Here is a 20259-nt window from a genome sequence, read left to right as displayed (position 1 = left end):
ATCCATTGTCAGTACTCTGCCCCCAATACCATGTGCCCTAATTTTGCCCACTAATCTCCTATGTGGGACTTTATCAAAGGCTTTCTGAAACTCCAGGTACACTACATCCACTGGCTCTCCCTTGTCCATTTTCATAGTTATATCCTCAAAAAATTCCAGAAGATTAGTCAAGCATGATTTCCCCTTTGTAAATCCATGCTGACTCGGACCGATCCTGTTACTGCTATCCAGATGTGTCGTAATTTCATCTTTTATAATTGACTCCAGCATCTTTCCCACCACCGACGTCAGGCTAACCGGTCTATAATTCCCTGTTTTCTCTCTTCCTCCCTTCTGGAAGAGAGGGACAACATTAGCCACCCTCCAATCCACAGGAACTGATCCTGAATCTATAGAACATTGGAAAATAATTACCAATGCGTCCACGATTTCTAAAGCCACCTCCTTAAGTACCCTGGGATGCAGACCATCAGGTCCCGGGGACTTATCAGCCTTCAGACCCAACAGCCTATCCAACACCATTTCCTACCTAATATAAATTTCCTTCAATTCATCCATTACCCTAGGTCTTTTGGCCACTATTACATCTGGGAGATTGTTTGTGTCTTCCCCAATGAAGACACATCCAAAGTACCTGTTCAACTCGTCTGCCATTTCCTTGTTCCCCATAATAAATTCAGCCGTTTCTGTCTTCAAGGGCCCAATTTTGGTCTTAACTATTTTTTTCCTTTTCACATACCTAAAGAAGCTTTTACTATCCTCCTTTATATTCTTGGCTAGTTTACCTTCGTACCTCATTTTTTCTCCACGTATTGCCTTTTTAGTTACCTTCTGTTACTCTTTAAAAGTTTCCCAATCGTCTGGCTTCCCACTTGTCTTTGCTATGTTATACTTCTTCTCTTAGCAATGACCTTAGCAATACGTCTCTGAACTGTAGTGTGCCAGTGACCTGTAAAAGTTAGTGCTTTTCTGCAATGCAGGAGACCAATTCTATCTGGCCTCTGGTCAAGTTGACTCCTGAAGTAGTTGCATGAAAATTGACATCTAATAATTTAACAAACTCTAGACTGACCTGAGTTCGGCTGCATCAGCTGAAGGTGGTACTTTGAGATTTGCATCGACTTTGCTCTGAGGCCTTGAACTGGAGCATCAGTTTGACAGGCCATGTAATGCTTAATATTTGTGAAAATTGGCATTTTGCATGCTGATGCTGATTCCATTAAGACTACGGTCTGACCATCACTACACCTGGTAGCTCCATATTGAAACCAGGATATCACAAATGAAGCAAAGAACATAATCAGCTGATCCAAAATCTCATCTGTTGCACAGTACATAAACTCTGGTGCTGTTTAACCTCCACATGCCCTTTGTGTGAGTTAATAGTGAGACACGTCAGTCACTGGATTCAGGCCCATCTGCTGTTTTACAGGTGGATAAATTCATCTTGCTGAATCCATTTGCCTGTCCAGTTTCAAAAAAATTGAGTTACTTTCATGTAGCAATTTAGTCCCACAGCATCACTGTTTCACTCTGCTTTGGAATGACTGGAAATGGGAGCGGCCCAATCACAGCTCAAATGGGACAGAATACCATGTCTCTTCAGACAGCCCAGTTCATGCACAACTGCTTCTTTTGAGATCTGGAGAAGAGTTTGGGAAGTGTGGAAGGTGTGAGTAGCTTGTACTTCCACATGGATCTTCACATTGAAATCCTTTAAAATTGTGTGTGGGTGGGGGTCAAACACCTTCCTTTCTAAGCTGACAATCCTTTCTGAGTTTAATGTGAACCCAGTTTAATACCCTGCCCCACTGGCTTCTGTGTTCTCAAACTCCCAGATTCTAGGCACAGCCCCTCATCATTATCATACAGGTACTCATTCATATCAGTCGTCGGGAGCTTAACGCTGGTGTTTCTCTCCCTTTTGACAGTATTAACTGTTTTTTTTACTAATAGTTCTGATAACAACCCTGGTCTGCACCCTATCACAGGCATTATACCTTCTCTCCACTGTGCAGGAATTTGCAACTTAAAGCAAACTTGTCTTCTTATTTTTGCCATTCTGATGAAAGGTCCTTGGCCCAAAATATTGACTCATTTTCTTTGCAAATGTTGCCTGGCCTGCTGAAGTCTTCAGAAATTTGGTATACACCCCAATATATTTTACTTGCATATAATTTTCCATTTCTGAACAACAGTGTTGTAGAACTGAACAATTTTGCCAAAGTTCTCTTTCATTTCCACAATTTTACCCTTTATTCTTTGCCATGTATTAAAAGCCTAGAGTGCACTTAACTCTTCTGGAGTTAATCAATACTTGGCCATTTGCTTAAACTTTGGGGGAATTTCTCCTTGTGCATGTTTTATGGAAAGCAAGAAATGACACAAAATACATGAAGTTCAGTTTTTGACAGTGGAAGTGTTGATTGTATTCTGCCACTGTTTACAGCCAGGTTCTTCAGTTGCTCGATCACTTGCTGGCCCTTTGTGAGAAATCTCACTGCATGTGTTGGTCATGATAAACTTTGTGGCTTATGTAGTATTATTGGTTCAGAGTTTAAATGACCAAGTTGTAATCCTGACCTTAAGGCTTGTTTGTGGAATTTACACATTTTCTCTGTGACTGTTGCAGGATTGCCCTGCATGCGTAGTTTCCTCACGGATCCCATAAACTCTCAGATTGGTTGGCTAATTGGTTGCTGTAAATGCTGTAATGACTAGGGGAACATCTGGGGAGCTGATGTGAATGTAAGGAGAATAAAATGAGTTAGGGCAGGATTAATGTCAGTGGGTGTTTGGTGTTAGCACAAATTTTGTGGACCTGCTGGCCTGTTTCCATAGAAACATAGAAAATAGGTGCAGGAGTAGGCCATTCGGCCCTTCGAGCCTGTACCACCATTTAGTATGATTATGGCTGATCGTCCAACTCAGAACCCTGTACCTGCCTTCTCTCCATACCCCCCGATCCCTTTAGCCACAAGGGCCATATCTAACTCCCTCTTAAATATAGCCAATGAACTGGCCTCAACTGTTTCCTGTGGCAGAGAATTCCACAGATTCACCACTCTCTGTGTGAAGAAGTTTTTCCTAATCTCGGTCCTAAAAGGCTTCCCCTTTATCCTCAAACTGTGACCCCTCATTCTGGACTTCCCCAACATCGGGAACAATCTTCCTGCATCTAGCCTGTCCAATCCCTTTAGGATTTTATACGTTTCAATCAGATCCCCCCTCAATCTTCTAAATTCCAACGAGTATAAGCCTAGTTTATCCAGTCTTTCATCATATGAAAGTCCTGCCATCCCAGGAATCAATCTGGTGAACCTTCTTTGTACTCCCTCTATGGCAAGGATGTCTTTCCTCAGATTAGGGGACCAAAACTGCACACAATACTCCAGGTGTGGTCTCACCAAGGCCTTGTACAACTGCAGTAGTACCTCCCTGCTCCTGTACTCGAATCCTCTTGCTATGAATGCCAGCATACCATTCGCCTTTTTCACTGCCTGCTGTACCTGCATGCCCACTTTCAATGACTGGTGTATAATGACACCCAGGTCTCGTTGCACCTCCCCTTTTCCTAATTGGCCACCATTCAGATAATAATCTGTTTTCCTATTTTTGCCACCAAAGTGGATAACCTCACATTTATCCACATTAAATTGCATTTGCCATGAATTTGCCCACTCACCTAACCTATCCAAGTCACCCTGCATCCTCTTAGCATCCTCCTCACAGCTAACACTGCCGCCCAGCTTCGTGTCATCCGCAAACTTGGAGATGCTGCATTTAATTCCCTCATCTAAGTCATTAATATGTATTGTAAACAACTGGGGTTACAGCACTGAGCCTTGCAGTACCCCACTAGTCACTGCCTGCCATTCTGAAAAGGTCCCGTTTATTCCCACTCTTTGCTTCCTGTCTGCCAACCAATTCTCTATCCACATGAATACCATACCCCCAATACCGTGTGCTTTAAGTTTGCACACTAATCTCCTGTGTGGGACCTTGTCAAAAGCCTTTTGAAAATCCAAATATACCACATCCACTGGTTCTCCCCCATCCACTCTACTAGTTACATCCTCAAAAAATTCTATGAGATTCGTCAGACGTGATTTTCCTTTCACAAATCCAAGCTAACTTTGTCCGATGATTTCACTGCTTTCCAAATGTGCTGTTATCACATCTTTGATAACTGACTCTAGCATTTTCCCCACCACCGATGTTAGGCTAACCGGTCTATAATTCCCCAGTTTCTCTCTCCCTCCTTTTTTAAAAAGCGGGGTTACATTAGTCACCCTCCAATCCTCAGGAACTAGTCCAGAATCTAACGAGTTTTGAAAAATTATGACTAATGCATCCACTATTTCTCTGGCTACTTCCTTAAGCACTCTGGGATGCAGACCATCTGGCCCTGGAGATTTATCTGCCTTTAATCCCTTCAATTTACCTAACACCATTCCCCGAGTAACATGTATTTCCCTCAGTTCCTCTATCTCACTAGATCCTCTGTCCCCTACTATTTCCGGAAGATTATTTGTGTCCTTCTTAGTGAAGACAGAACCAAAAAGTAGTTATTCAATTGATCTGCCATGTCCTTGTTCCCCATGATCAATTCACCTGTTTCTGACTGTAAGGGACCTACATTTGTCTTAACCAATCTTTTTCTCTTCACATATCTATAAAAGCTTTTACAGTCAGTTTATGTTCCCTGCCAGCTTTCTCTCATAATCTTTTTTCCCTTTCCTAATTAAGCCCTTTGTCCTCCTCTTCTGGACTCTGAATTTCTCCCAGTCCTCAGGTGTGCCGTTTTTTCTGGCTAATTTGTATGCTTCTTGTTTGGAATTGATACTATCCCTAATTACTCTTGTCAGCCATGGGTGCACTACCTTCCTTGATTTATTCTTTTGCCAAACCGGGATGAACAATTGTTGTAGTTCATCCATGCGATCTTTAAATGCTTGCCATTGCATATCCACCGTCAACCCTTTAAGTATCATTTGCCAGTCTATCTTACCTAATTCACGTCTCATACCTTCAAAGTTACCCTTCTTTAATTTCAGAACCTTTGTTTCTGAATTAACTATGTCACTCTCCATCTTAGTGAAGAATTCCACCATCTTACCCGAGGGGCCTCGCACGACAAGATTGCAAACTAACCCTTCCTCATTGCTCAGTACCCAGTCTAGAATGGCCTGCTCTCTAGTTGGTTCCTCGACATGTTGGTTCAGAAAACCATCCTGCATACGTTCCAAGAAATCCTCTTCCTCAGCACCCTTTACCAATTTGGTTCACCCAATCTACATGTAGATTGAAGTCGCCCATTATAACTGCTGTTCCTTTATTGCACGCATTTCTAATTTCCTGTTTAATGCCATCCTCAACCTCACTACTACTGTTAGGTGGCCTGTACACAACTCCCACCAGCGTTTTCTGCCCCTTAGTGTTATGCAGCTCTACCCATATCGATTCCACATCCTCCCGGCTAATGTCCTTCCTTTCTATTGCGTTAATCTCCTCTCTAGCAATGCTACCCCACCTCCTTTCACGTCTATCCCTCCTGAATATTGAATATCCCTGACTGTTGAGCTCCCATCCTTGGTCACCCTGGAGCCATGTCTCTGTAATCCCAACTATATCATATTCATTAATAACAATCTGCACTTTTAATTCATCCACCTTGTTACGAATGCTCCTTGCATTGACACACAAAGCCTTCAGGCTTGCTTTTACAACACTCTTAGCCCTTATACAATTATGTTGAAAGTGGCCCTTTTTGATTTTTGCCCTGGATTTGCCGGCCTGCCACTTTTACTTTTCACCTTACTACTTTTTGCTTCTACCCTCATTTTACACCCATCTGTCTCTCTGCACTTGTTCGCATCCCCCTGCCACATTAGTTTAAATCCTCCTGAACAAAAGTAGCAAATGCTCCCCCTAAGACATTGGTTCCAGACCAGCCCAGGTGTTTGTACCGGTCCCATCTCCTCCAGAACTGGTTCCAATGCCCCAGAAATTTGAATCCCTCCCCCTTGCACCATTTTTCAAGCCACATATTCATCTGATATATCCTCCTATTTCTACTCTGACTAGCACGTGGCACTGGTAGTAATCCAGAGATTATTACCTTTGTGGTCCTACTTTTTAGTTTATCTCCGAACTCCCTAAATTCACCTTGTAGGACCTCATCCCGTTTTTTACCTATATCGTTGGAACCTATGTGCACCACGACCACTGGCTGTTCACCCTCCCACTCCAGAATGTCCTGCAGCCGCTCAGAGACATCCTTGACCCTTGCACCAGGGAGGCGACATACCCTCCTGGAGCCTCATTTGTGGCCACAGAAATGCCTCTCTATTCCCCTTACAATCGAATCCCCTATCACTATAGCTCTCCCACTCCTTTTCCTTCCCTCCTGTGCCGCAGAGCCACCCATGGTGCCATGAACTCGGCTGCTGCTGTCTTCCCCTGATGAGACATCTCCCCCAACAGTATCTAAAACAGTATATCTGTTTAGGAGGGAGATGACCTCAGGGGACTCCTGCACTACCTGCCTACTGCTGCGCTGTTTAGTGGCCACCCATTCCCTTTCTGCCTGTGTAGCCTTTACCTGCGTTGTGGCCAACTCACTGAACGTGCTATTCACGACTTTCTCAGCATCGCGGATGCTCCAGTGTGAATCCAGTCACAGCTCCAGCCGCTCAATGAGGTCTGCCAGAAGCTGCAGCTGGACACATTTCCTGCACACAGAGTCGGCAGGGACACTGGAAGTATCCCTGATTTCCCTCATGCTGCAGGAGGAACAAACCACGGGGCCGATCTCAGCTGTCATGACCTACCGAATATGCTACAGCCTCGCCGCCTTCGTTGCTTCAAATAAAATACCGCTGCAGACCGTTCTCCTTTTAAAGGAACTTACCCGGCCTTACCTCACTGTGAGTGAAGCTCGTCCTCAGCCTCTGCTCACCGAAGCCTCTCGAGACAAAGCCTTCCTACTCTGTCTCTCTCTACTCCATCGCCTGCTCCGTCAAACTGCTCTCTTTTAAATACTCCCGCTGCCTCACAGACCGACTTGCACACGCTTGCACAGTCATGTCCTGATCAACTGCCGAGAAAAATCAGGAGTTCCATCCTGTTCCGTTCTGTAAATCTATCAAAGTCCATAAAACATGCTAGTTAGCAAAGGATCTAGTGCTTTTGTGGCTTAAATGCTGAATAAATTCTCCACATATGAGAGAACAGGAATCCTATACTTCCTGACAGCACCTCAGCAACATTTCCCAACTACAATTCCCATTGGACTTGCCAGCACTGGTCAGAGTGTTGTTGAATCTTCGGGAATAACTGGTTTAAACATGTACAGGAACAATATTTTTACTAATATGACACTGTGATGATTGTACCTTTATATTACTGAACATTATACTGTTCTGGAGTATGTAAATACATTTTGCTAATCTAAATATGAAAATCTTGACAATAATTTCCCTATTTTAATACAAGTTTGTTGGTTAGAAATGTTCCCTACATTTCGAAAGTGAGGTGGGGGCTCCATGCTGAACCTGGTGCTCCTTTGCCCAGTAACTTGTTCCCACCTTGTGTGGAGAGGCCGAGGGCATTTTTTCTCAGGTTATTGGGAGTGGGGTTGGTGGACATTGGTGCTGAGGATAGTGGGGGAGGGGATGCTCACAGCTTCCGTCAAATGACAGGAATAACATCTCTCTCTCTCTCTCTCCCCCTCTCCCCCTCAGTCCACCACTACCCTTCTCCCCCTTCCCACAACCCCTCTCCCAGCTTGCCAGCCTCTCGACTCTTCTGCTGAGATGAAAGTGATTCACTGCACTCTGCTGTTACTGAACAAGATTCTCATCTCACTCCAAGGTAATTACCACAAAATCTTGTTTAATTATGTTTCTTTATCTCGCAGAGTAGACACATGGAATCAGAAGATAAAGTGTTTTATATTTAGTAACTTATGAAATTGTTCACACTACTTAACTGCAATGAATGAATGTCCCATTCCTATCCTTGAAAGTGAGATTATAGATGTCTGTAATTACAAAAACGTTTTCAAGAGCTTCTTATTTGGTGAAAAACTATAAATTGCTGACTTTTATACGTATTAATTTGTGAGATAGATGAAATGTATGAGAGTATTAAGTTTAGTTTTTGGTGTGTACCTAATCAAACCCCCACAATCACTTCAGCTACAACTCCCATGAATCACAGGAAAACCATTAAACATGTAGACACAGGCACGCATATGCGCGCAGACACAGACGGACAATTCTGCAGATGCTGAAAATCCAGAGTAACTCAGCAAATGCTGGAGGACTTCTGACAGGTCAGGCAGCATCTATGGAGAAGAATTAGAAGTCACTGTTTTGGGCTAAGACCCTTCATCAGGACTCCAATGTCCTAGATTCTTACGATTCCTTGCTGGGCTTTTCCCTTTTTACCAGCATTGCATTTGGTGGCTCAGACACACCTTGTATAGGAATCCCTTCCCCAGCAGTGTCTGAATGGCGGAACACCCGCCCCAGCAACACTGGGAGACATTCACCAGAAGTAATGGAGCAGTTCAAGGAAGCAAAACATCACCATATCCTCAAGAATAATTGATGTACCAATCTTGTAAGTTGAGAAAGCAAAGAGTGTTTTGCACCAGCAATATTTGTGAGGCCAGGTCATCATTAGGCTCTGTGCCAAGGTCATGACATATAAATGATATGATATGTGTGAAGGAATGTTAAACAGGCCGTGAACCGCAAGTCAGGAACATCTTGTTCAAATGCCCTTCACTGTGAAATCTGCACATTTTGGGCTCTGTGCACCCGAAAGTTGACCCTCCATCCAAAAGCTTTTCCTCAGTGCACTCTGCCTTTAGAGAACATTGCAGGTTTTCACAAATAAAAATGGTGAAGGCATCTTATGTTTAAGAAACGTCAAAACAACCCCTTTATTGTACTCCAAGCCCTGAACACAATGCATGATTAAAAAACTTAATGTAATTAAGTCAGATCAGCGTTTAATATGAAGCTCCAACTCAGTGTCTGTGGTTGTTAATTATATATGTTTTCACTGATTACATGACCATACAGCCCCCCATACTTCACTAAAACCGGCATTGTGACCCTGTCCGGAGTTTGGACGAGCTGCCCAGCTCAGGTTCTGTGTTCCATGGGAGGAGGAACAGCAGGTGCCTCGGCTCCTCCAGAGGAGTGTTGACACACTCACGGTCATGTTGTGACACCAGGTGCATGGTACTGGAATCCTCCACATCCTGGTGGGTCGGTTTAAGGCATTATACCGAAATATGTTCAGGTTTACCCCTCTTATCTGTGATAAAAGTCCTTTCTCCCCATTCCAAAACATGGAATGGGTCATCGTTGGGGGTCTAAGGGGATGTTGGTGTGCATTACGTCAGATCAAAACAAACGAGGTGGAATGCAGGTCAACAGGAAGCCAAGTGTGCTGTGCACCATGATGGGAGGTAGGAATAGGTGAAAAGGAATTGAATTTACTGAGGAGGGCGGCACGTTTTGAATGGTCGACAAGGCAGTTGTGGCGTCAGGAATGAAATCACCTGGGTCACGTAATGGCTGCCCTTATACCAACAGCCACGGATGACTGCAGGTCCTCTTGGAGCTGTTCTGAGCCTCAGGAGGACCCACGCGAGATGATTATACCAACACCCATAGGTCAGGGAAGCCCTCAGAGTAGCCTTTGAGGAGCGGTGAAACCACTCACATAGGCCATTGGGGTGTGGGGGTACATTGTGGTGTGAGGAACCATCTCTGCTAAATTCCAGGGTGTGTTGGTTACTTGTCATCAGGAACTTGCATCTGCCTAATTCTGGTGTATATCTCCAAACAATTAATCACAGAGGAAAATTGTCAGGCAGATATTTACAGCAGCCTTTCTCAAACTTTTTCCCTGGAAGAACTATTGAAATAATTTTTAGATCTCAGGGAACCCCTGCATCAAAATTATATCTGCAGCTCATGGTACATTAGTGTGATCAGTAGGCTGTAGATATAATAATTCAAAAATAATTGTCAATGCTCTTTTGAATAGAGGATGTATTTTTAGCTGGCCTTTCCTGAAAAGGAAACATAGTTAAGCTCAACTAACCTTTCTTGGAATTAATCTCTTTCTTTCCCTTCCATGAATTTTAAAAACTCATAAGGCAAACAAAATAAATTTTTCAATACTGGGTCGAATTTGAGATAAGCACACATGGATTTCACCTTCAGCTGAAATGAGATGATTTTTATCCTTGCTCTTGTTGCTTGTTCAGCAAAAAAAAGCTTGCTCACATGTGTAAGAAGTTGAAATCTGCAGTAAAATGTTCATTGCTTTCCGATGGCAAGATACAGAAATCCAGAACTGATCCAGGGTCAGGTCATTAAATCTAATCCTGAGTGCATGATCAGAGTACAGCTCACAAAGTTCTTCCTCTTCTTTCAAAGTCAGGCTCTCAGGCTGAGCAGAAGATTCAGAGAAAGGTTCCCTCAACCAGTCATACACTTGAGTTGAAAAGGAGGAAAAATACTGTTCAGTTTTGTTCTGCAGTTCTTCCAGGTGGTTTTCAATAAGAGTCAAGACTCCCTGATATCCTTCCTCACTCTCAAGCCCAAACAGCTGTGGAAACTTTTCAATATTTCCTTTTGCAACATGATTTTTTCAAAGATTCAGTATCCTTTTAAATCCAAGAATCTTGTCATTTGAAGTCAAAACGTTTTCTCCAGGAAATTCAGAAACTTGTTCAACTAGTTCATATGATGAAAAATGTTTGTTAAGTAGGCTAGTTTCTGCATTGGAGTTTTGTTTCTCTTTGGCATGATGCCAAGTGTGATAGAAACATAGAAAACCTACAGCAGAATACAGGACCTTCACCCCACAATGCTGTGCCGAACATACTTACTTTAGAAATTACCAAGGGCTACCTGTAGCCGTCTGTTTTCTTAAGCTCCATGTACTTATCCAGGAGTCTCTTAAAAGACCCAGTCATATCAGCCTCCACCACCATTGCCAGCAGCCCATTCTTCGCACTCACCACTCTCTGCGTTAAAAACTTACCCCTGACATCTCCTCTGTACCTCCTTCCAAGCACCTTAAACCTGTGCCCTCTTGTGTTCGCCGTTTCAGCCCAGGGAAAAAGCCCGTGACTATCTCCATGATCAATGCCTCTCATCATCTTACACACCTCTGTCAGGTCACCTCGCATCCTCTGTTGTTCCAAGGCCAAAAGGCCAGGTTCACACAACCTATTCTCATGAGGCCTGCTCCCAAATCCAGGCAACATCCTTATAAATCTCCTCTGCACCCTTTCGACAGTTTCCACATCCTTCCTGTAGTGAGATGACCAGAAATGAGCACAGTACTCCAAGTGGGGTCTGACCAGGGTCCTATATAGCTGTAATGTTACCCCTCAGCTCTTAAACTCAATCCCACAGTTGATGAAGGCCAATGCACCGTATGCCTTCTTAACCACACAGTCATTCATCCTGCACAGCAGCTTTGAGTGTCCTATGGATGAGGTCCCCAAGATCCCTCTGATCCTCAACACTGCCAAGAGTCTTACCATTAATACTATATTCTTTTGTCATATTTGACTAGACCAAATGAACCACCTCACACTTATCTGGGTAAATCTCCATCTTCCACTTCTCAGCCCAGTTTTGTATCCTATCGATGTCCCAATGTAACCTCTGACAGCCCTCCACACTATCCACAACACCTCCAACCTTTGTGTCATCAAGTTTGATTGGGAGTAATGATGGAGCCTCAAGATTCCAGAGGTGATGTCTGATTGGGAGTAATAATGGAGCCTCTAGACGCCAGGAGAGATATTTGATTGGGAGTAGTGATGAAACCTCAGCTTTTTGCAGTTTATTTAAAAAAAAATAAATGACGACTGGACAATGTCTATATAAAATTGCTACTTCAGCCCTCAAATTTTGGTCTATGAGCACTTGGAATGCATTAAACTTTCTGCAACAAATTTTTTGTTGTAATTTGGGTTTTTCTGTCCAGCTTCGGCCTGGTAGAAGGGTTAGAGCCATCTCTATTTCCTGAGGAGACTGGGGTCCTTTAACATCTGCTGGACGATGCTGAGGATGTTCTACGAGTCTGTGGTGACCAGTGCTATCATGTTTGCTGTTGTGTGTTGGGGCAGCAGGCTGAGGGTAGCAGACACCAACAGAATCAACAAACTCATCCGTAAGGCCAGTGATGTTGTGGGAATGGAACTGGACTGTCTCACAGTGGTGTCTGAAAAGAGGATGCCGTCTAAGTTGCGTACCATCTTGGTCAATGTTTCCCATCCACTACATAATGTACTGGGTGGGCACAGGAGTACATTCAGCCAGAGGCTCATTCCACCGAGATGTAGCACAGAGCGTCATAGGAAGTCATTCCTGCCTGTGGCCATCAAACCTTACAACTCCTCCCTTGGAGGGTCAGACACCCTGAGCCGATAGGCTGGTCCTGGATTATTTCATAATTTACTGGCATAATTTACATATTACTATTTAACTATTTATGGTTCTATTACTATTTATTATTTATGGTGCAACTGTAACAAAAACCAATTTCCCCCAGGATCAATAAAGTATGACTATGACTATGTTGGATTTCACATACAGATTTCCGTGCTGAGTCCCACCCACACCATTACCCACCCTCCGACCTAAACCATCCCTTTCTTCATGATTGTTGGGTGGGTTGTGGTGGAGCAGCTGTGGGATGTTATTTTCCACCCTGGTGCTCTGTGGGATGCCAAACTATTTTGATGGTTGGGAGGGTGGGGTAGATGCAGGGGCAGAACCAGTATTCCATGCACCAACCACTCTCTGAGTGAAAAAACCTTCCTCTAATATCCCGCTTGAACTTCCCACCCCTTACCTTAAAGCCATGTCCTCTTCTATTGAGCAGTGGTGCCCTGGGGAAGAGGCACTGGCTGTCCACTCTATCTATTCCTCTTAATATCTTGTATACCTCTATCGTGTCTCCTCTCATCCTGCTTCTCTCCAAAGAGTAAAGCCCTAGCTCCCTTAATCTCTGATCATAATGCATACTCTCTAAACCAGGCAGCATCCTGGTAAATCTCCTATGTACCCTTTCCAATGCTTCCACATCCTTCCTATAGTGAGGCGACCAGAACTGGACATGGTACTCCAAATGTGGCCTAACCAGAGTTTTATAGAGCTGCATCATTACCTCGTGACTCTTAAACTCTATCCCTCGACTTATGAAAGCTAACACTCCATAAGCTTTCTTTACCTCCCTATCTACCTGTGAGGCAACTTTCAGGGATCTGTGGACATGTACCCCCAGATCCCTTTGCTCCTCCATACTATTTGATGGTATGTATTTGTTTAAAAAGGGTTCTAAGAGTAAACCTAGCAATTATTGGCCTGTGAGTTTGACGTCAGTGGTGGGTAAATTGATAGGAAGTATTCTTAGAGATGGTATATATAATTATCTGGATCTGATTAGGAACAGTCAACATGGATTTGTACGTGGAAGGTCATGTTTGAAAAATATTATGGAATTTTTTGAAGAGGTTACTGGGAATGTTGATGAGGGTAAAGCGGTGGATATTGTCTATATGGACTTCAGTAAGGCCTTTGACAAGGATCCACATGGAAGATGAGTTAGGAAGGTTCAGTCATTGGGTATTAATATTGAAGTAGTAAAACGGATTCAGCAGTCGCTGGATGGGAGACGCCAGAGAGTGGTGGTGGATAACTGTGTGTCAGGTTGGAGGCCGGTGACTAGTGGTGTGCCTCAGGGATCTGTACTGGGTCCAATATTATTTGTCATATACATTAATGATCTGGATGATGGGGTGGTAAATTGGATGAGTAAGTATGCAGATGATACTAAGGTAGGTGGAGTTGTGGATAATGAAGTAGGTTTTCAAAGCTTGTAGAGAGATTTAGGCCAGTTAGAGGAGTGTGCTGAAAGATGGCAGATGTAGTTTAATGCTGATAAATGTGAGGTGCTACAGTTTGGTAGGACTAATCAAAATAGGACATACATGGTAAATGGTAGGGCATTGAAGAATGCAGTAGAACAGAGGGATCTAGGAATAATGGAGCATAGTTCCCTGACGGTGGAATCACATGTGGATAGGTTGGTGAAGAAAGCTTTTGGTATGCTGGCCTTTATAAATCAGAGCATTGAGTATAGGAGTTGGGATGTAATGCTGAAATTGTACAAGGCATTGGTGAGGCCAAATTTGGAGTATTGTGTACAGTAGTGGTCACCAAGCTTTTTAGCCCAAGATCCCCTACCTCGACCTTAGTGAAAGGCAAGATCTACCTACTAAATCGTTTAGAGAAAAAACAGCTCAGATTATACTTCCAGTTTGAGGCCTTTTTTTTGGGCGAATTGTGTTTGAATTACACAAAATACTTTTGTCAAACTTTCAAATTAATTCAAACAAGAAAACACTGTAACTAGCATATCAAACAGGCCATAGCTGTCTTTCTTTAAGAATATTACAATACTTGACACCTTTAATTCTAAGTTTCATTATTTAATTTTATTTGAACACGAAAAATAAATGAATAAAAATTGACTATTGCACTCAGTGTGATGACTGGGGCTGAATACTTTCTGCTAGTTCCCTGAAATTTGGCTCATAACTACAGACAGCCAGTCTGAGACAGCCTGTGAGGTGTAGGGTTGCCAGCTGTCCCGTATTTCCCCCACTAAGGTAGAACGTTCCTATGAAACCTTTCGTGCCAAAATGCTTTATGCCGAAGAAGCAATTACCATTAATTTATATGGAACAAAATTTTGAGCGTTCCCAGACCCAAAAAAAAACCTACCAAATCATACCAAATAACACCATAAAACCTAAAATAACACTAATATATAGTAAAAGCAGGAATGATATGATAAATACACAGCCTATATAAAGAAATAATGAAAATTAAGCCAAAGCCGATTGGTGGGGTAAAGAGAAGAAATCGGCACATACGCGCATACGCACACAGGTGCCCGCACAAGGCTTCATGGTCATGGTAGTCTTTCTCGGGGTAAACACAAATATCCCGGGATTTGACTGCTAATTTTGTCCGTTATTTGGGAGTGAGAAAGTTGGCAATCCTAGAGAGGTGTCTGTCAGTAAGTCAGCTCCTGTACTTAGATTTAATAATTTTCATCTGTGAAAATACAATTTCACATAGATGTTGACCCGAAGTAGGCACTGACTTTTAGTGCTATAGAACACACCACGCATTGCTTGGTCCCATCAGTAGTAATTGCCACCAGTTTATGAATGGGGATGTCATTTTCATGGACATTTTTTTAAACTCATTGTAAATATCCTCACCTCTCGTTCTTTCCTTTAATTGCAAAAGAGTGAGGACGTCCTCCTTTGTAGTAAAATCCTGGAAAGCCATTCTGACAAATACAAGCTGAGCTGTTTGCATTACATCCAGGGATTCATCAAACTGTAGTGAAAAATATTCACGTCCTCTGACGGTGACTCTATCCTCCTTGTCACTGTTGCAGGGCCAAGCGGTATATTAAGTATTGCGGTTGTGATGCCGTTTTTGTTTTTAAGGTCATTAAAAACAGTCTCTGCGGTAATGACCATTGCTTCCTTGAATAAATCGCCATCTGTAAAAGGCTTCTTGTGTTCAGCCAAAAGGTGACTTAAACAAGATGATGCTTCGATATCAGCCTTATTTTGAGCAGGATGTTTTGGGAAAAACGATTGCTGGGACTTCAACCCCGATTTCAGCTCAACTTTCCAGGCATGAATTGCGCTCTTTGGGGGGTAGGTGTCTTTAAATTCCTGGTGGTTGGTGTTGCAGTGCCGCTCCAGATTCCCTCTTTCAGTCAGTGCTTGTGTTTGGTGGCACAACATACATACACACTTGTCTTTCACCAAGGTAAATAAAATTCCTCTTTCCATTCTGGATGGAATTTGTATTTTTTCGCCTTCTCTTGTGGAGCCTCCGCATGCTATTAGGATATCATGAGCGATTGCTGATTGCGTTGCCTCTGATCTGAGCCGACATTTACGTGCCGGACAGCACCTAATTAATTAGTTCGTTTATTTCGGCTTTTTTTTAAATGTGCTGTGTGCATTCCGACCACCACTGCACCACTGCATGCTTCACGGCCTGGAGGTCGGGGACACTGCCGTATGTTGATGTTTGCAACAGTCAGTACTCTTATCCCTAATCTGATTGGTCACTTTGATGCAGCACAGGCTACGCTGAAAACGCGGTGCATGGCGGGGGAACTACACACATGCGCACTGGGCAGAAAGAATGGAACTAAACCCCTGCAACCCGGAAACAATCTCTCTTTACAAACAGCTTTTTAGCGAAAATATTGCTATATTACCATTATCCTAATTAGTATTACTTACTTTTATAATGCTCACATTACAACAGTATTTGTGTATTTATTTTTGATTTTTCTTCGGGATCTACTGGGAAAGTCTGAAAGATTGATGGGTTGGCGACCTCTAGTGTACAGTTTTGGTCACCAAATTATAGGAAAGATGTCAACAAAATGGAGAGAGTACAGAGAAGGTTTACTAGAGAGTACAGAGAAGGTTTACTAGAATGTTACCTGGGATTTATCACCTAAGTTACAGAGAAAGTTTGAACAAGTTGGGTCTTTATTCTTCAGAACGTGGAAGGTTGAGGGGGGACTTAATAGAGGTATTTAAAATTATGAGGGGGATAGATAGAGTTGACGTGGATAGGCTTTTTCCATTGAGAGTGGGGGAGATTCAAACAAGAGGACATGAGTTGAGATTTAAAGGACAAAAGTTTAGGGGTAACATGAGGGGGAACTTCTTTACTCAGAGAGTGGTAGCAGTGTGGAACGAGCTTCCAGCAGAAGTGGTTGAGGCAGGTTCGATGTTGTCATTCAAATTTGTGTCAAAACCAGCGACTAACTTACCGATTTCAATTTGGTGGTATGTTATCAAAATTGTAAGACTTGCTGAGATTTTTTTTCATTTGAGTTCACCGTCCTGGTTGTGTTGTAGTTTGAACTGTATATTGGGTAACAAGGTCCTCATCAATATTCAACATGTGTTCTTTATCTTATCAATTATTTCTCTCCAGGTGATTTCATCCTACTTGTACCCAGTGAGCCTTTTGTAGCAATTGCAGGTGAAGATGTTGTACTGGATTGTGTGATGCTCCCACCAACCTCTGCCAGCAACGTGGCAGTGCAGTGGCTGAAATCAGGTCTCAGCTCACCCATCCACGTGTACAGACATGGACAAGATGACCCCCTCGCTCAACACCAGGATTACAAAGGAAGGGCAGAACTGTTTAAAGATGAAATTACCGAAGGAAACATTTCCCTCAGAATAAGGAACGTAAGGCCAGACGATGAAGGGCAATATACATGTTCAGTTGAAGACAGAACTGACTTCAAACAATCTACAGTTGAACTGCGTGTTCTCAGTGAGTATTATTGCCATTTGTACCAAGGTATAGTGGGAAGCTTTTGTTTTGCATGCCACCCAGATAGATTATTTCATTCACAAGTATATTGAGGTAGTAAAAAGAAAATAATGTGGAATATAGTGTTATTGTTGCAGAGAAATTACAGTGCAAGCAATTACACAATTAAGCAATAAGATGTGAGGGCTGCATTGAGTTAGACTGGGGCTACAAGTGTTCATATCTCAGTGTGTGAGATGTCCATTCAGGAGATTGATAACCATGGCATAGAAACTGTCCTCGAGTCTGGTGGTTCATGCTCTTGGGGCTTTGTATCTTCTGCTCAATGGGAGAGGGGAAAAGAGAGAATGACAAGGGTGGGTGGGGTCTGTGATTATATCGGCTGCTTTCCCAACCCAGTGGGAAGTGTGGACAGAATCAGTGGAAGAGTCTGGTTTGCATGAAGGACCAGGCTTTGTTCACAACACTTCAGTTTCTTCTCAAACCTTAGTCACACAGACATAGAGAAGTCCAACACAAGCCCTCTGACCCATGTAGTCCATGCTGGACAATTTAAATTGCCTACCCCCATTGACTTGCCCTGGGACAATGGCCCTCCACCCCCCTGCCAACCATGTACAGTACCTAACCAAACTTCTCTTCAACATTGAAATCGACCTTGCATGCTCTGCTTGTGTTGGCAGCTTGTTCCACACTCTCACGAACCTCTGAGTGAAGAAGTTTGCCCCCATGAGCCCATTAAACATTTCACCTTTCACCCTTTACTCATGAACTCTGGTTGTGGTCTCACCCAACCTCAGTGGAAAAAGACTGCTGGCATTTACCCTCTCATAATATTGTATCCCACTGTCAAATCTCCTCTGAATCTTTTGCGTTCTAAGGAATAAAGTCCTAACCTATTCAATTTTTCCTTGTAACTCAGATCCCTCAGACCCGGCAACATTCTCGAAAATTTTCTCTGTACTCTTTCAAACTTATTTACATCTTTCCTGTAAGTGGGTGTCTGTACCAACAAATTATTGACCTGTATTCCCAGATTCCATTGTTCTACCGCACTCTTCAATGTCCTATCATTCACTGTGTAAGACCTATCCTGGTTGGTCCTATGAAAAGCAACACTTTGCACATGCATGTATTAAGTACCACAGACCATATTTCATTTCATTTTTCAGCTGGTCCAGATCCAGCTACAAGTCATGATAGTCTTCCTCTTTGTCCATGACACCCCCAGTTTTTGTGTCATCTGCAAATTTGCTGATCCGGATAACCACATTATCATCTAGATCATTGACAGAGATGACAAACAACAACGTACCCAGCACTGATCCCTCTGGCACTCCGCTAGTCACAGGACTCCAGTCAAAGAGGCAACACTCTACTACCATATATAAAGAGTAATCAAGAAGTGAGAGTAGATATCGGCCTGCTGTATAATGACTCTGGAGAGGGATTATTGAGGGAAAGAGAAATGATGGATGAACTGAACAAGGATCTTGCATCAGTTTTCTCTGTGGAAGACCCCAGCAGTATGCTGGATGTTTGAGACTGTTGGGGACAGAAGTGAACAAAATTGTCATTACAAGGGAGAAGGTGCTTTGGGAACATGAAAGGTCTGAAGGTAGATCAGTCCCTTGGACCTGCTGGACTACAGTTGGATTCTAAAGGATTGGGGGTTCTAAAATAGGTACAAACATAGAAACATAGAAAACCTACAGCACAATACAGGCCCATAGTGCAGTACCGAACATGTGCTTACTTTAGAAATTACCTAGGGTTCCCCATAGCCCTCTAATTTTCAAAGTTCCATGTACCTATCCAAGAGTCTCTTAAAAGAACCTATCGTATCCACCTCCACAACCGCTGCCAGCAGCCCATTCCTCGCACTCACCACTCTCTGCGTAAAATAACTTACCCCTAACATCTCCTCCATACCTACTTCCAAGCTAAATTGTGCCCTCTTGTGTTCGCCAATTTAGCCCTGGGAAAAAGGCTCTGACTATCCACATGATCAATGCCTCTCATCATCTTATACACCTCTATCAGGTCACCTCTCATCCTCTGTTACTCCAAGGACAAAAGACTGAGTTCACTCAACCTAAGGCCTGCTCCCCAATACAGGCAACGTATTGATAAATCTCCTCTGCACCTTTTCTATGGTTTCCACATCCTTCCTGTAGTGAGGTCACCAGAACTGAGCAGTACTCCAAGTGGGGTCTGACCAGGGTCCTATAAAGCTGTAACATTACCTCTCGGCTCTTAAACTCAATCCCACAGTTGATGAAGGCCAATGCACCGTATGCCGCCTTAACCACAGAGTCAACCTGCACAGCAGCTTTGAGTGTCCAGTGGACTCGGACCCCAAAATCCCTCTGATCCTCCACACGGCCAAGAGTCTTACCATTAATATGATATTCTGCCATCATATTTGACCTACCAAAATGAACCACCTCACACTTATCTTGGTTGAACTCCATCTGCCACTTCTCAGCCCAGGTTTGTATCCAATTGATGTCCCGGTGTAACCTTTGACAGCCCTCCACACTATCCACAACATGCCCAATCTTTGTGTCATCAGCACATATACTAACCCATCCCTCCACTTCCTCATCCAGGTCATTTATAAAAATCATGAAGAGTAGTGGTCCCAAAATAGATCCCTGAGGTACACCACTGGTCACTGACCTCCATGCAGAATATGACCCATCTACAACCACTCTTCGCCTTCTGTGGGCAAGCCAGTTCTGGATTCACAAAACAATGTCCACTTGGATCCCATGCCTCCTTACTTTCTCAATAAGCCTTGCATGGG

At 43.2% G+C, this 20259-nt stretch overlaps 1 protein-coding gene across 2 annotated transcripts in view; it reads left to right on the top strand.

The window, feature by feature from the left end:
• LOC140198248 (butyrophilin subfamily 3 member A3-like) overlaps positions 1-20259 on the top strand; it is a 93243-nt gene that overhangs the window by 8548 nt on the left and 64436 nt on the right. For both annotated transcript variants that reach the window (XM_072259301.1, XM_072259302.1), the window contains exons 2-3: positions 7746-7875; positions 17103-17450. In XM_072259301.1, coding sequence (XP_072115402.1) covers positions 7818-7875; positions 17103-17450 — 406 coding nt within the window. In that variant the 5' untranslated portion in view covers positions 7746-7817. The remainder of the gene's footprint in view (positions 1-7745; positions 7876-17102; positions 17451-20259) is intronic.

This window comes from Mobula birostris, chromosome 5, assembly GCF_030028105.1.
Source record: "Mobula birostris isolate sMobBir1 chromosome 5, sMobBir1.hap1, whole genome shotgun sequence".
Taxonomy (NCBI): Eukaryota; Metazoa; Chordata; class Chondrichthyes; order Myliobatiformes; family Myliobatidae; genus Mobula; species Mobula birostris.
Note: the sequence above shows the minus strand (reverse complement) of the source record. Positions and strands in the feature narration are given on the sequence as shown.